Source organism: Mycetomoellerius zeteki, unplaced genomic scaffold (genome assembly GCF_001594055.1).
Source record: "Mycetomoellerius zeteki isolate Tzet28-1 unplaced genomic scaffold, Tzet1.0 scaffold210, whole genome shotgun sequence".
NCBI lineage: Eukaryota > Metazoa > Arthropoda > Insecta > Hymenoptera > Formicidae > Mycetomoellerius > Mycetomoellerius zeteki.
This window is the reverse complement of record NW_017257066.1, coordinates 232,645-249,493: the sequence shown is the minus strand read 5'-3', so window position 1 is coordinate 249,493 and position 16,849 is coordinate 232,645. Positions and strand designations below refer to the sequence as shown.

Genomic DNA, 16,849 nt, shown 5'->3' with positions numbered 1-16,849 from the left:
ATTATTTAATTGATGGTTATATATATATATATATGAGTTTTTTAATTGATATATTTATATCTAAGCTCTTATCAATCGCTTAATTTTTTCTAGGAATATTAATTATGTATAGTAAGGAATAATATTGAAGTATCTATTTTATATTTATTACAATCTATATTATAATAGCTCGTATTTATCATGATTATCATCATTATTCCAGCGAGAATCTAGAACACTTCAAAACAGTACAGGTCCATTAAATTTCGCTTTACTTTCCCGAGTAGTATGGATATGAAATTTTCAAATTTAGTTTTGTTGCTCAATAGCCGCTGGTTCCTGTGTCTCTTCGACAAGTGGGATCGGGGGATACTTTCCTTCGTGCCAATTCCCTTCCACATCCAATGCACGATTATGGTTAACGATATTTGTCAAACACTCCTCGATCGCAGCATCCACATTCTCCGCAGTGATGAACGTGATAGATTCTTCCTTAACCTTTTTAACCAATTCATTGATCCTAATTTTCCGTTTCTCTTGTTTCTGCTCTTGTTTTAAAATACTCTGCAGAATGATATTTTTGCGTTTCTCCCTCATTTCTGCCAGCCTGATCTCTCGTATCTTTGCTATTTTTGCATTCCACTCATCATTTATAGCGTTGCATGCTTTAAAGTCCTCTTCGGTCAGCTCGTTAACTACTGTCTCATTAACTTGCGTCTTATTTTCTTTTGCAATTTGCCTTATATATGCGCTGCAATAAATAATTGGTTAATTTTTGAAGTTAAGAATAATCAGTAGCTAGAATATTCTAGGTTGTATTAATCGTATTTATTTTATTAATCATCATTATCAAAAGTCAGATTTATAGAATTATACGTACTTAAATGATGTCATATATGTCCTATAATTATTATATAAACGCTTGAGCTCCACGTAATCTTCCATAGGTATGACAGGTTTTTTTGGTACTCGAAACACTTTAGATTTTGCTGTAGGCAGCCAAATTGGTTTTCTTTTCCAACGTATGCACTGTGTGTAGACAGAATTTGGAATAAAAGTCTCACAGAGTCCTGTAGTACCCATTGTTAATGCATTAATGTTTATTATCCTCATGGTCTGTATTGTTCTAAAACTATAAAAACTTATTGTCATGAAAATTGTATTATTATCAGCTTGTAATATTCATGCTTGTCACTACAATACTATCGTATCATTTGTTCATACATTTAAATCAGTCTGTTATATATACTCAGACAACTTTACATCCAAAATATGAATGTAAGACACTTCCAAGACATCTTATATCTGTAGTTTGGACATGATGTCTGGGTACGTAATAAAGAGGTAATAAAGAGATCAAAATAAATTAAATAAGGAGAGTAAACATATAATTGACATTATATTGCAACGAACATCCTTTAAATAAACCAAAATTGACGAAATATATAGAAGATACCAAATATTAACAGTCTTGTAATAACTTAATATATAATGTAAATATAATATTATAATAATCAATAAATATTGAAAATAATTAAATGACAAATACCAAAATACGTTTTCGAAGTAACAACACAAATCTTTCGTCACTTCGCCGCTCCAATTTTGGCAGGCTTTGGTTATGTTACTCCAATAATTTCCTCCAATTTCTCAAAAGTGAGGTTATTTCTCTTTTTTGTGCCTCCCCCCAAGCACGGCGATTCGCTGCGCTTGCGCATCTGAAATTGCGCTTTTGCATTTAAATACTCAAATATTCTAATTATCGTAGCTGTAATAACTTATAACAAAGAGAACGTAAGTATCTTCTTGAAATTTTATGAACTTTATTGTACAAAATGTGTCGTATATAAATATATAATCAAAATAAAAGATATCTACTTTTTTAAATAAATATTCTTACGTACATTAAGAAGATGAAACATTTCTTTTGAGAAAAAAAATCTATTTGTTTGTGACTTTTATCGACTTTTATTAGATAAAATAAAGTTGATGAAACTACAAATAATATTGTCGTAATAAAATGATAAAAGATATAGGAAGAAATATTTGAAACAAAAGTTCATTTTAGTTTTACAATCAAAGGCACTTTATAGTTTATAGTGGCTGTATATACAGGGTGTTTCCAAATTAAATGGCAAAACTTCGGGAGCGTGTAGAGGAGTAAAAAACTAAGAAAAAAAGTCCTATAGACATATGCTCCTTTTTGCTTTGTTTCGCAGGAAATCACGAAAAAAGAAAAAAATATATTTAATTTATTATTTTAATTATTTTATTTATAAACTTTTTAATGAAGATTTTGTTCGAAATGTGCACCTCTTGCAGCAATACAAGCATTGCATCTGTCAAACACGGCTCTTGTAGCAGCCAGGCCTTTAAAGCATTACCGTTGCAGAAACCGTATACAAAAACCATATCAGCATATTCACTATTAGAATACGTACGCGGCATATTGCAAAAGACAAAATTCATCTACTATTAAAGGCTTTCAAAGAGCGACTGACAAATTCATAACAGAAAGTGGAAAATGTAATCAAATATGTCGGTGCTAGATATGGCAAGAAATATAAACATTTTTTTTCGATTTCTCTGAAACGGAGCAAAAACGAGCATATGTCTATAGGACTTTTTTTCTTAGTTTTTTACTCCTCTACACGCTCCCGAAGTTTTGCGATTTAATTTGGAAACACCCTGTATACAGATTTTTTGAAGAAATTATATCTTCCAAAATAACCTTAGTCGTTTTTAAGAATTTTTTAAATATTAAATTTTTCTTTAAACTATAAGCCTTAATCATATCACAAAAATTTTCAAATTCTTGAAAAATAAACAGAGATATATTTAAAAAATATAATATTTTAGAGAAATTTAAGTAAATCTTCGAGAAATATAAAGTCGGATGCAGTAGAAACATGTTCAAAAAAGAGTGAGAAATCATTTACAGAATATGTTTATTGAAAATGATCGTGTATAATGCGATGTATCTATAATGTACAACAACAAAATCAGATTCCGCGAAATACATTCATTCGAGCTCCCTCGTGTTTTCCTTCTATTTTTTTTCTTTTTTTTATGTTCCTCTTTCCTCGAAACAGCAATAGCGTGCTCACACTATATATTAATTATCCTAATTACAATTAATGCGTAATTAATTAACCTTCGTCATCACGCGGTACGACAATATCATCCAACACAAACACGAATAAATCTTATCTCAACAATCGCTCTAAAATTATTATCGCCGTATATATGGTTATTATTAATTGTAATTGTTTTTTTTTTACTTTTTTTTCCCTTTGTCTTGTCCTCCGTTCCTTTTTTACAAATGTGCCCGAACGCTGTAGAAATTACTTAAAATATATCTGCATCGACGATAATCACAGATATTAATTTGTATCTATACTATAATAATGTCGTTCCTTTTCTCTTTTTTTTCCTTCTCGCTCTTTATGCCATTCACAGATCGAACGTAGTTGGAATTTCGCGAAAATTCAGATCCAAATTACAAATCGCACGGGATCGCGATAAAATTCCACCTGCGTGTCGTAAAATTAACGAATCCTATTAATGGAAATAATAATTAACGCAAGAATAATTACATCTTGTGCACGCAGGACGCTCCGAAAAGACACTCGCGCGTTTGTTATTATTCTTCTCGATCGTTTATCAAGTTTCCAGAAAAAAATCTTCGTCGACTTTTTAATTAGACTTTCCGTTTAATCATTCAAACAACACAAAGTCTAAAATCGGGACATAAGATGTCTTTAAGATGTCTTATCTCTTGACTTTGGACTTTGTGTTGTCTAAGCAGCCTTTTAATTTTCTGTTCGATTTCTCTTTCGGAACGCCCAGCGCGAAAAGAAATCAAAGAATCTCGTCGTATATTTTTTAATATTTCGTAACAATTGCAGCATCTCAGGGGGGGGGGGGTTTCTTTGGCTTAGACGCAGAACAGTTTGTGCCGTTTGCTTTGAAGAAACGCAAGTAAGGAGAAAAAAGATCTCACAGCGATCTTTTTGACGAAGGAGGAGAATTTGTAACGAACGTCTTGCAGTTTTTCGCCTTTCAGTAGTTAAATGCTCGTATTCATAGTCAGGCCTTATATTTAAGGAAGCCTTAAGTGCAAGGTCTGACTACGGGCATTAGACTTCAAAGTTGAAGAACTCTGGGCAGTACCATGCTAAACTCTAAATAATAAATGATAAAGCGAGTGAAGGAAATTCAACGCGAGAATAATTTAATCATGATCTTCTGGCGGCCAGACTTTGCAAAATCCTCTTGCATTTCAAAACTGCATTCGTCTGAAGGCAACATTCGCAAAATTCGTGAACTCGACAGTGGCAGTATTCCATATATAAGTAGTTGTAATGAAACATGCTGTGGGATCAATTTTTAATATGTACTTAAGCCTCTTTGTCGAGAAACAATCTATTAATCTCGTAGTTAGCATGTCGATGAGCCCTCCAATTGCTAATTTTAGAGATTCTCATCTATTTATTCGCGTCTCGCGTGATTTTCACTTTAATGCATGCGTTAAAAAATTCATGGCTTGTTTCAAGAGCTGCATTCTCTTTCTGATTTTTTTACGCTACTATAGGAAATTTCTAAACACTAAGACAATGGGAGCAGAATTTGGTTTATCAAGTAGAACCACGGAATTTGCAGGTTCGCAGAACCTTAGCAGCTTACTTAATTCCTAGATTCCTACTTAAAATCCTTAGAGCCTCGGAGCCGTTTCTGGATTTTTAAAAATCCTTACAACTGTCAATGTCTGAATCTCTTTCTTTTCGGCTTCTTAGACCTATGGATACCTCGAAATATTATGCTTCGCGATTGAATCTAAATTCTTAATTAGATCAGCGGTAGTTTTAGGTTCTTATTAGATTCACGAAGGATGCTTAGTCTGGAGTTAAAAATACAGTCTTGTAAGAAGTCCTAAGTTTTATATCTCTCCTTATATGCACGAAAATGATGGCACATGTGTTTCTAGCTTGGCTTTGTAAGCAAGAATCTCTTGTCAATATACTTGAGCTGTGTGTACATTTCATTGGTCGATCAAAGGAAGGCATTGTGTACATCGATGCGTTCCGCGTTTACTGAATTATTTTTCCATTTATAAATTTCTTGACGCAGACTTCCGTCAGGAGATTTATCATTAAGAAACATAATACGGTAATCGTCAGACATCTATGTAGCAACTTCTATGTATATATTCAGAATGCAAATTCTTCTCGAACTTAGTTTAAACGGTAACGTTCAATCCTCGTCTCTTTTTCTCTCTTTCTCTCTCTTCATCTTAATTCTCGTGGAAAATTCATTCATTCACTCCACAATATTAAGGCTGAATTGCAACAAAGAAATGAGAATCGGTAAATACTATTGTGTATCGTAAATAAGTTTTAAACATTTCTCTCTGTTTTCACAAATATGTAATCAATTAGAATAAAATATATATGTATATACAGGATGATCCAAAATTCGAGGAATCGGAGTACAGGATATGATACTTTATACTAAAACAAACAACTTTTTCCTTTAACAAAATTGCGCCCAATAAATAATTTTTGCGCTTATTTGTTAACTTCAATCTGCTCTCCTGCAAAAACTACTATCGGACGCAATTTTGCTAAAGGAAAAAGTTGTTTTTTGTGTTAAAACGAACAACTTGTTTCTGTAGTAAAATTACATTTGATAAATAATTTTTGCGTTTACTTGTATAACTTCAACTTGCTCTCCTGCAAAAACTATTTGTCGGACGTAATTTTGCTAAAGGAAAAAGTTGTTTGTTTTAGCATAAAGTATCATGTCCTGTATTCCGATTCCTCGAATTTCGGATCACCCTGTATACGGAATATACACAGGTATATGCACAAGGTGAACAAAGATATTTCTGATCATTTTGGGGCACCTTGTACATACATACCGTTGAATTTGGTCGACTCTCTTTTCTTCTCTTTCTCTCATTCTTATATATGTAAATCACTCTCTATGTTATATCATCAAATATTATATATGTAAGAATATTTTGTACGACTATATTTTAATAAAAAATAGTTGGTAAACAGTAAGTATAATTATTCAACAAGTACTACGTAGTAATAGTAATAACATCCGGCGGTTAACTGGTGGAGACGTATAATCGGAGAAAGAAATCCATACATATAAATTAAATTAAATTCGATTTATCGCTTTAATTTTTTTTCAGCGTCAATATGTGATATAGATATAATAAATAAATAATATATTACACGTAATATGTATATTTTAAAAAATTCTTAAATTTTTTCACATCTTTCCACTTCACAATTAAATTTATAAATTGTGTTTTTAGATCTTGGATTCTAAAATTGTTTAAAGCATTTATTATGCTCTAAGTTGAATATGTTATTTTTTGCACAATTCATTGTCTCCTCCAATAACCGCAATAATGATAATAATGATAATCAATATAATAACTAAGAAATTAAAAGATTTTATTTCACGAAACGAAGAAATAAAAAAGATGAACAAGTATACTCATTATAGAACTTCAAGGTTTCTATATATAAAATAGTTTTTGGTTATAAACTGTAAAACAGACAATAAACAAGTTACCCATTCGTAATAAACAAATAATTCTAACGCCACTGTAAAATTTCTGCCAATATAATCGTTACATTCTCTCTCTCTCTCTCTCTCTCTCTCTCTCTCTCTCTCTCTCTCTCTCTCTCTCTCTCTCTCCTTATATAATATTATATATAAACTGTGATAAATATATTTTCTAATTATAAGTATGATCTTTTCACAACTCAAAAAAATGTGTGATATCATATTTCTTCAATGCGAATTTAAATACAAAAAGTTTATTCTTACGAAAGATTATAACTGTATGTATGCATGAGTTATCCTTACGAACTATCTATGCTTGCTACTTGGCAGAAATGTATTACTGTGTCTTTAGAGAAAATTTCCCTACTGTATACATGTGCATAAAGATAATTCTTATATCCTAGGACTCTTATATCTTCGGATCTCTAGATCCTCAGACTTCAAGATTCCTGGGTTCTGAGATCCCTGGGGTCTCATATCTCTAGATTCCTAGATTCTTGAACGCTTATGTCAGAATTCACAGATCTAATTACAAAATTTCAGCGGAAAGCTGGAAATCAACATCGATGTTTTCCCTTTCCAATTCTACAATTAATAAACTAAAAATTATATATAGATTTATCATTCATTCTCTTCTTGAGAATTTAAAAAAGTTTTAATATAATATAAAATGGCTTTAAGAATAAATCAAATTACTTAATCAAGAAGCATAAAAATCAACGCTGGTTCAAATTGCAATTTGAATTAGTATTAGTTTTTATGCTTTTTGATTAAGTAATTTAATATGTTCTTTTATCTCATGTTCACAAATCCAGGAATCCAAAAAAGTAAGACTCTTCTTGTCCGATATAAATGTTGAGCTTAACATTTGCAGTAAGTAATAAATGTAGACAGTAGAGTTCAGTTATCTTACAAAGCTAATCTCAAAGAACAGGGTCGTGACTATGTAATGGTTCTGAAACTGGTATCACTGTGAGCTTAGCGGACTGCGCGTCACCGAGAAAATTTCTCCATCGTGCGCCTAGCAAAATAGAAGACTGTAGTTCTATTTTCTTCTGCTCCTCTCTTGGTGAGACGCGTCATGTCGCCTCTCTCCGTAAAAAATTACATCTCGTAAATAAAAATAACGTTTCTTTCACTTTTGTACGTTGGTAGTAGTGCAAGGCCGTGGCACATATTTTATCCTACAGCAGGGGTTCTCAAACCAGTAAAAAAAACTACCAAAGCGAAGAGGAGAATAAAAAGGGGAACGACAATGCTTTTTTTTCTCATCGAAACTCAGCAACATTATCGGATCTCTAAAATTGAACTTTTAATTAAAATCTTTTCTCAATATATAATTTGACCTATTAATTAATTTTCCTAAGTATATTTTTATCAGATTACATATTAAATAAAACGAATTAAGTATCCATACGTTTAAATTCAAGATGTATGCAATAAAAAACGCAGGTTTGAATTTTAAAAATTAGGATGATTTTAGTTCTCGAGACATGAAGTATAAACATTATGTTATCACAAAGAACATTAAAATAAAACAACTTGAATTTTTTCAGTATGGAAGGACTATAGTAAAAATATTATAATAAACATAACATATATAAGAAGTACATAACATATACAGTGAGTGCAAAAAGTATTCGTATATACAAGCAAATTTTTTATAAAAAGTCTTATTTGTAGAAAATAAACATTAATTAGTAATTTTATATAATACATTCTGTTCTAACATAAACAAACGAGCTTCGTATGTATTCCTGATCTTAGAATTTCTAAATTGTAAATTTCTTGACTGTACGAATACTTTTTGAACATCCAAACAATACAATTTTTCATTTTCGCTTATTTTTCAGATGATATATTTTCTATAATACACATCTTTTTGGTATATATAATTTTAAGAAACATACGATCTATTTTATTCTTTATGAATAAATTGTTAATTATCCAGCAAGAAATGATCGTCAATTAAAAGTCGAATCGATGTCAAATTAGTGTTGAAATAATTGTATCGATATCGATTCAACATTAATTCGATGACTCATTTCTCGCTAGATAATATTTACTTTTTAAAAAGAGTTTTTTTAAAAATATTTTCTCTGTACGAATACTTTTTGCACTCACTGTATGAGAAATGTTTTTCGATCCCTCTATATGGTCATTATAGCCAAAAAACAATAACAATAAAAAGAATAAAACACCAAATTATGTTTTGCTCGCAATGAATATTACATAAACAACTATTAAATAAAGTCTCACGCTGTATATAAAAAAATTAATAAACAGTTTCTGGTTTAATAATTTCCGTCGATATTTTTCTCAGTTATCTACAAAAAATTCTGGGACATAATAATGCAAAAATAATTAAAGGGGCCTCCAATTAGAATTTGACATGTAAATTTCGATTTAATACTAAATCATTTATGTATTATATGTGATAACTAACGCGCGCGCATATTAGTCTTTCCCTTCTTCTCTTCGATTGTCTAACAAAAATTATTTGCAAATAAAAAAATAGAGACGAGTTACATTATGTACACTCTATGATAAAAAAAAAATATGCACATGCAAAATGTATAGAATTTTAGAATATACAAATATTTTATCTACGGACCATCTGTAACATGGACGTCGGAGAGTTTGGGAACCCCTGTCCTACACAGGTTATTATATCACGAGTCGTTAAATATATAAATAGCTTCCGCAAGATCTCTTCCCCGAGCTCCCCAGCCAAATTTCGCGTTTTAATCGTTTGATCATACGTCTGATGAATTTGGTCCATCCGGTGTGTCCACTCGCGTTCCCAAGCCAAAATTACTTGTATGATTGTTCAAACGTATGTTACACTCGACTTTAGCAACAACATAGTGATGCTCTTTTTACGTCTCTCATAACTCGAATCGATGAAATTATTCGATTGCTCGTGGTCCATCGATGGGCATTGTATGCAACACTTCATCCAGCAATTGAAGCGCTCTGTGTAAATGCACCTGGAAAATAAATGAAATAACAATATTGAAAATAGAATATTACAAGATATGTAAAAAGATATAATAATTGGTAAATTAATATAAATGACAATTTGACTTTGATTTAAAATAATCCTTCATACGTTTATTTTTAAATTTAAAAATAATGTAAGCAAAAATTTAATAAATTCGTATAGTACATCTTACACAGAGTACATATATTATATTTTTTATTTATTAAATCGTACTAGTTTTTACATTTTTTCTCAAAAAAGAATTTCTGATTAAAAAGATTCCTAAGTAAAGAAAATCAATGAAATATACCTCAATCCAGCATGGCGTTTCTTTTATACTTTGTCGCGGATAATCTGGACCCCAACCCTTAACAAAACTTAAACGCAAGATACAAAGTCTTCGTAAATCGTCGACTCCAATCCCTGCAGCCGCGCTGAGACCTGAGTAATAATTGCGTTTTATGTATACACTATCGTGAGTGTATTAAAATGTATATTATTTTCTTAATAAAATAAATGTATTTTATTTATGTGTTAAACTATATTTATAATTTAATTAAGTTATTAAAAATGTGTTATTATGATAGCTGCTCGATTCTTACTTTTGGTGATAGGCGCTCCGTGTGTGAGATGGCCTGCGACAGCTGCAGCTTGCGCTGCTGCGGCGGCTTGAGCGGTGGCGGCTTGGCCTCGCATCTGTTTGTGGCACTGCCTTAAATCGAAGACTTTAATGTACGCCGAGGGATAGATTTTGTGTACTGCGTCACCAGGTGCCCGGCCTGCCTCTCTATCCAAGTAGTAAGACTGTACAAAGACGCTGTGTTCGCTCTGGCATCTCAGCCAAACATCACCTTCACCCCTCAAATCCAATACAACGCCTTTTCCTAAAATGTTTTGTTTTAATCAAAGATCTTTATAGTATTTTCTAGAAAACTCTCAATTGAATTACAATTACCTATATGAAGACGTGCCCGTTCGCTCTGTTCTGTTCTGTGCACGTTGCTCAAGGCACCTAAGCAGAATCTGTTTCCGCCACTAGGATCTACATAGCCATCCACGGTGACCGTGGGACAACCACTGCTGACTTTGAACGTTTCTCCGACTTGGATGTCCAATTCGAAGTAACCAACGGAACACCAATATTCTGGTGCTGGTTGCGTAGAGAGCAATCCTCCAATGTTTCCACTAACGTCATTTCCATGACCTCCCCCTGTTTCATTGAAGTATTAGATTCAATGTAAAGTTATGTTGATAAGTTTAGAAAGTTTAGAAAGGGAGAGTAGAAAGAACAACTCGTTATTGGAGTGCGAGCGTGGCATGGCAGATAGCGCACTGGTCTATCATGTCAGAGGTCCCAGGTTCGATCCCAATAGGAACTAAAATATTTACGCTCGTGTCTCCTCTCGGAAGAGGCCGGCAACCTCCCGAGAATATCCTTGCCTACAGAAACACTTCTCAAAAAATCCGCCGTTCGGAACCGGCATTAAAACTCCATATGCTTGTAGCGACTGAATAATCAACGTGCGCACCACAATATGAGAAAGGTGTAACACAGAGGCCTAACATAAGAAGAAGAAGAAGAAGAAGAAGAAGAAGAAGAAGAAGAAGAAGAAGAAGAAGAAGAAGAAGAACTTGTTATCATAATAACAAGTTAAAATCAATCATATAAAGGATCATACAAAGAGTTAAACAAGTACATAAAATAATTAAGACTAATTATTTAAACTGAATCTTTAACAATTAATTATTAAAATACATCGTGTAATATGGTTCAATTAATATAAATTAATTATTAATTATATTGCGGTTAATGAAGACTATAATTAAATCAAAACTGGTTACGTGTTTTGAAACATTTTGTCGTATTAAGTGTGTCTTATTATATTAAATAATTAATCTCAACATTTATTTTGTGTGTTTATTTCAAGGCCTTTCATACAATTAAAAAAAAAAAATGATTTGTTTAAAAAGGAAATTTTTCTTTGGCTTAATGTAATTAACTTACAATATGATGTAGTATGAAGATGTCGAGGATCTGGTGGTTGCATGCTTTGAGTATATGTGAGAGTATTGGCACCAGTCCATTGTGGTGCACCGGAATTGTACGGGGCTGTACCCACGGGAAAGCCGTTTGGATGGTGAAGATGAACAGGCGACACAGGAGAACTCTGCCCTTCACCTATTTAAATCAAAGGAAATAAATTCATATATTAAGAATGTTAAAGTACTTTTGTGTTAAAGATGTTAGAAGGGAAATATAGATCCTTGAGATTTGCATTTAGAGGAATATAATCACTTTTAATAATCTAAGTAAAATCTTGTAAAAAATTTGTTACCCAGAGAAGCCGCTAACGCGTCAACTGTTGGGGATTGGTTGATATCCTGAGGAGGTGTAGTAGTATTGTAGAATGTGTCAGCAGTCGATTGTCCTTGCGCAGGACTCAGAATCTGCGCACCAGACGTTCCGCTCGACGCTGCATTCAGCGACTGTTGCTGGCTACCTACGGTGTGACTCATTGGATGTACTACTGCTGTAAAATCAAAATTCATACACGATGCAGGCAACATAAAATATTAAAACGCAATGAACATGGCCCTCGCTAGCGTTGCTCTGAAATTGTTGCGCGAATCGGCATTTCCCAAAATATTTATTCTAAATGTATTTTAAACGTTTTAATAATTGATTTTCGATCTTTGCTATTGCAGAACGAGCTTTCAAATTAAAATAACAAAATTCTAATTTTAGAAGAATCTAAGATTCTTGAAAGAGACATCTTAAAGACATTCAAAAGACATCCTAAGGATGTTCTCAGGATGTCTCTCGGATAAAGTTGATTGTGTAGGTTACATTTATTTAAACATTAGTCTGATATCGTAACAAATGTGCTACCCATCTTTGTATTCATGGTTGATTCATGATTAGACGCCATTTCAGATATATCTTGTATTTCCTATGAAATAAATTCAAAGATCGTCTTTCGTACTCACACAATTGCTTCGTAATTACTTCATCTTTTATGAAGCGCTACATTTAATTTGGGAAATTCTGATTCGATTTTAAGAATCACGAAAAATGCACATTGGCAACATTGAGCGATGGCTAATCAGCGACATATAATTGAAAGCTCCTTAAATAAATAGCTGTGTACAATGAAATACGTACGATGATGCATGTTACGGCTTGCCGAGTGATGAGGCGTGGGTATCCAGGTTTGTCTGGGGCAATTATTGTCGTCCAGTTTAGCATGGGGATTACCATTATTGCCGCCCCCACCGGCGCTAAACATACCCTCAGTACTGGCTGTGCCGAACAATCAGAAGGAAAAGAAAACAATGAAGCAAAAAACCAAAACAAAAATTGTATTACGCAACAAAAGAGAAATTTGCGAAGCGTATTCTTGCCTGCTAAATCTACATTCGATAGCAATAAACGAAAGCGGCTGGCTCGTTAGCGCAATCATTTTAATAATTAACAATCATATCGAGCGCGTCAAATTCAATAGCATGTATATTTTTAGCACAGTTCGATGGTATCTGCATAAATTTTCCTGAAACGTAACCATCACATGCCAGATTTGCGACTTGTCAGATTAATAACTTATTAACATTCTTATATTTAGATAAAAAGATACGTCCACGTGTTAATATGTTGCACCGGTTCATCGAGGTATACTACTATCTAGTCACCAGACATTAATTACAAACAGACACCGTGTAAAGCCAATTGATGAAAATTTTGATAAAGTGGAAGCTTCACAAAATGAAAAGATACAATAGCAATATTCAACTTACTTGAGTTGGGCGGTGGTAAACCCGGTATAAAGCTCTGCTGAGCTTGTTGTGCATTGTTCGAGGCGGTTGACTGAGTCGGTGGATGATGCTGAATCGTCTGATTCATCTCACCGTCCACGTCCATCGCGGATCCGACTGCGGCAGCGGCTGTCCAGCCGTGCCGCCGCCGCCGACTGTATACTCGTCCTTAACCAGTCTTCCACCGGGACCAACACCCACACCGGATTGTAATGTTAGGCCGGATAGGTCTGTAAAGAACGGGTCTGTGCGGGGGAAACCAACCCATTCCATCAAGACACCAAGAAGACCACAACAATCAATGATTTTTCTCGCTCTAATATTCTGTATTTGTTAACCCCAGGATGCACAATTTATACTTATTTCGTTGGATAATTACGATCGGGAATGATAGAACTAAGCTTAATCGAGCGTTTTTTCCATGACAATAATAAAGACAAAAAGAAAAGAGGAGAGAGAAATTAAAGTTGTAAAAAAAGGAAGAAGTATCATACAGTATCATATACATACACAAAATACACAATACTAAGTGTGTTAAAAATAAAGTCTAAAGCAAGATTACATGTCGTAACATACCTATGCCCGGAGATACCACTCGCTCATAATGGTAGGGATTCACGCATACGGAATCACATTTCAAGTCAAAAGCAAACTGACAGTATTTCACATGTTTCAGTTCGTTTTTGTGTAAATCTGGCCATCTCCAAATGCGAGCGTAAATCACATGAGGAAAACCTTTCCGTCCTGCTACTTGCAATCTACCATCCAAAGTTCTTTGGATGGTGACACATTTGCTTGGATGTGCGCCATTAGTAGTTATCGCAGTGATCAAACTATCTAATTCGTCACGTTTCTCCTGTTGAGCAAATTATACGTATCAATCTTTATAAATGAATCTTTATAAGTACATCGGATTCTTATGCAATTTCATACTTTTTTAGAAAGCAGATTGGAAAGTAATATAAAAATAGAAATTTGTCTCATTAAAAAAGCATTCTAAAAATGCATATTTATTTGTGCATATTGTGCATATTTGCATATTTTGTGCATGTCTGCAAAAAATATCTGAATAAAAATCCAATATTTATTTATAAGCTGCGTTCTGTTATTCACTGGAAATACTGAAAATCTATAATATACGTAACTATAGATTTTCAGCATTCCCAATGAATAATGCAGCCACAGTTTTGAAATATAATGGAAAAATGGTTACAAACTATCGAATGACAATCATGAAGTAAAAATAACAATCAGCTGTTTTTACAAAATAGACAGCTGATTCACTTGAATCAGCCTGCAATGCTCATGGAATCATTTTATCCTTGTTGTTTATCAAATATTAAACAAGGATAAATAATGCTTGCAAGCGTTATGAGCATCAAATGGAATGCATCTTATATAAAATAAAACAATAGAAAATAATTCAAAAATTAGCAAAAATAAAGATATCAGCACAATAGATGATTTGTTTTAAAACAATATTGTATAATATTAATAACATAGAGATATGCATATGGAATTTACTTTGAGTTTCTTCACAAGAGATTCAATTGCTCGTTTGCTGAAGCCTTCGCTTTCACCACCTTGACGATGACACATCAACGAGTGCACAATGCTTAAGCAAGCATCTGCACTGGTTGGAGCACTAGGCGCTATCCCAGTCATCTCTCTCACTGCATTTAAAAAAACACAAAAAAAGTCATATAAATTAATGAAATTGAGCAACAAAATTTTTTATTTTAACAATTTAAAATATAATAATCTCATTTTAAATATCTTTTTCTAAATAGTATATAGGAAATAAAATTATTAAAGCTGAAATAGTCAAAATCAAAGGTATTAAAATTTAACTACTTAATCTTTAATCAATTAATTTTATTCAATAGCTGATTAGTTCCTTGAGAATATAAATTCCTTGAGATATAAATAAAATGTCAATGATAAGAGATAGTGACCAATACAAGTATCATTTAAATACTATAACAATTATCACTGTGATATTTACACTCTGGATTTGGTTGCATGGGGGGCGAGGGATACAAATGACTTCCCCCGCCCGCCAATCCAACCATCTCGGTGAAAGCCGTGGTGGACAATGTCGCGTTCCTTCCCACAAATCACTGGTTTTTCCTTTGGACTTGGTACAGTCCAATCTTTCACATTCTACCATCTAGTAATTCGTGTCCATAAACCATGTATCATAACAGTTGCTTTTCTGTAAATAATATTAGCCATATTTTTTTATGCAAACACTATATCCATTCTTTATATCTCCATCACAGCCTTATGCTTGTTTCTATTAGTGTAAATTAATTTTAATCTTAGTCCAACTTATTCTTTATCTTTTCCTAATTCTTAGAACTAAAGAAAGATAAAGAATAAGTAAATAAGTGAACTGAGATTAAATCTACATTAGTGAAAACCAACATTAGGATGTTATTTCATTTGTCGTACAACAAAATTTTTCAAGTGAATTGATTATAGAAAAGTTCTTCAATCTCTAAATATTTTCTATGTTGTAGCCAATTAATATGCTTAAAAAATATGTCGTATGACAAATAAAATAGTACCTTTACAGAAAAAGACTATAGATAAACACAATAATTACTCCATTCTGAAACAGTAGATATGAAAAAAACAAATTTGTTTAGCTAATATCGACAAATTAGGCCATATCAGTTCAATGAATTATCTATTCTTGGTGTGTCTCCAATAATCGCTAACAATTGTTGTCGATAACATACCAAGAGCAAACCTGTCTTTGTTTATCTAACATCAACAGTGACATTTCAATATCCGTCAACAATTTATTAATATATCAAATATATGTGTAACGATAAGAATTATCGAAATTGCTCGCGTAAATCGCCCCGGCGAAACGGCTGGAGGCGACGCAACGGAACTTACGTCCGGGACAAGGCCGGATCGAGCACGTAGCGGTCGACGAGAGGTCAGGATGACGCGTGCGGGCAGCATGCACGAAAGACGATTATCCACGGGACCGTTTTTCGCGCTCACACTCCGAAACGAACGTTGACGGCGGCGGCGACGGGCGACGCGCGATGACAGCAGCGCGTGGGGAGACGCTCGTTGCGACGTCGGTGGCCGAGCGTCGTCGTCGTCGTCGTCGTCGTCGTCGTCGTCGTCGACGAGCGGATTCGCGGCACGGCGTGACGCGGCGCAATTTAACGCGGCACGACGGCGCTTCTTACTCACAGATTAATCGCCGGGTGCAAAGCGTGCGATTACACCGGTAAAGTGTAGGATTTACGGCGCGACGGATCGCCGAGCGTTGCTTCGTCGCATAGGTTAGCACATCAATAATACATGTCCGCGGGGCGCGGATGATGTCGCCGTGAACAGTGCGGCCAAAACGGCCAAAACCAGCCGAGAATGCCGCGATTCTCAAGGCGGATTCATACTGCGAATTGAGCGAACGCTGCGATTGGCAGCTCTGCTCGAGCGCTCTCCTTCTCTGGTCTCATTGGAGGC

At 33.8% G+C, this 16,849-nt stretch overlaps 2 protein-coding genes across 2 annotated transcripts; both read right to left on the bottom strand.

Moving 5' to 3' along the window:
- Nucleotides 1-173: 173 nt before the first annotated feature.
- On the bottom strand, nucleotides 174-1,655 carry mRpS26 (mitochondrial ribosomal protein S26). The gene is made up of 3 exons (XM_018447723.1): nucleotides 1,529-1,655; nucleotides 860-1,111; nucleotides 174-730 (listed from the first exon to the last, which is right to left on the bottom strand). Exons 2-3 carry the CDS (start codon nucleotides 1,090-1,092, stop codon nucleotides 289-291), a joined length of 675 nt encoding a protein of 224 aa, XP_018303225.1. The 5' UTR covers nucleotides 1,093-1,111; nucleotides 1,529-1,655; the 3' UTR covers nucleotides 174-288.
- A 7,171-nt stretch (nucleotides 1,656-8,826) lies between these two features.
- On the bottom strand, nucleotides 8,827-16,541 carry Med (Smad/Smad4 homolog Medea). Its single transcript, XM_018447745.1, is given in 13 exon segments — nucleotides 8,827-9,554; nucleotides 9,858-9,988; nucleotides 10,150-10,431; nucleotides 10,503-10,757; nucleotides 11,553-11,726; nucleotides 11,884-12,078; nucleotides 12,711-12,848; nucleotides 13,340-13,489; nucleotides 13,492-13,587; nucleotides 13,934-14,213; nucleotides 14,882-15,030; nucleotides 15,363-15,572; nucleotides 16,265-16,541. Coding segments are annotated over 12 exon segments (1,998 nt in total). The 5' UTR covers nucleotides 15,430-15,572; nucleotides 16,265-16,541; the 3' UTR covers nucleotides 8,827-9,473.
- Between the last annotated feature and the right edge of the window lie 308 nt (nucleotides 16,542-16,849).

Coding starts and splice junctions, on each gene's coding strand:
- mRpS26 (XM_018447723.1), bottom strand. CDS start 1,092: ATGAGGATAATAAACATTAATGCATTAACAATGGGTACTACAGGACTC. Junction 731..859: donor ACATATATGACATCATTTAA/GTACGTATAATT, acceptor TATTTATTGCAG/CGCATATATAAGGCAAATTG.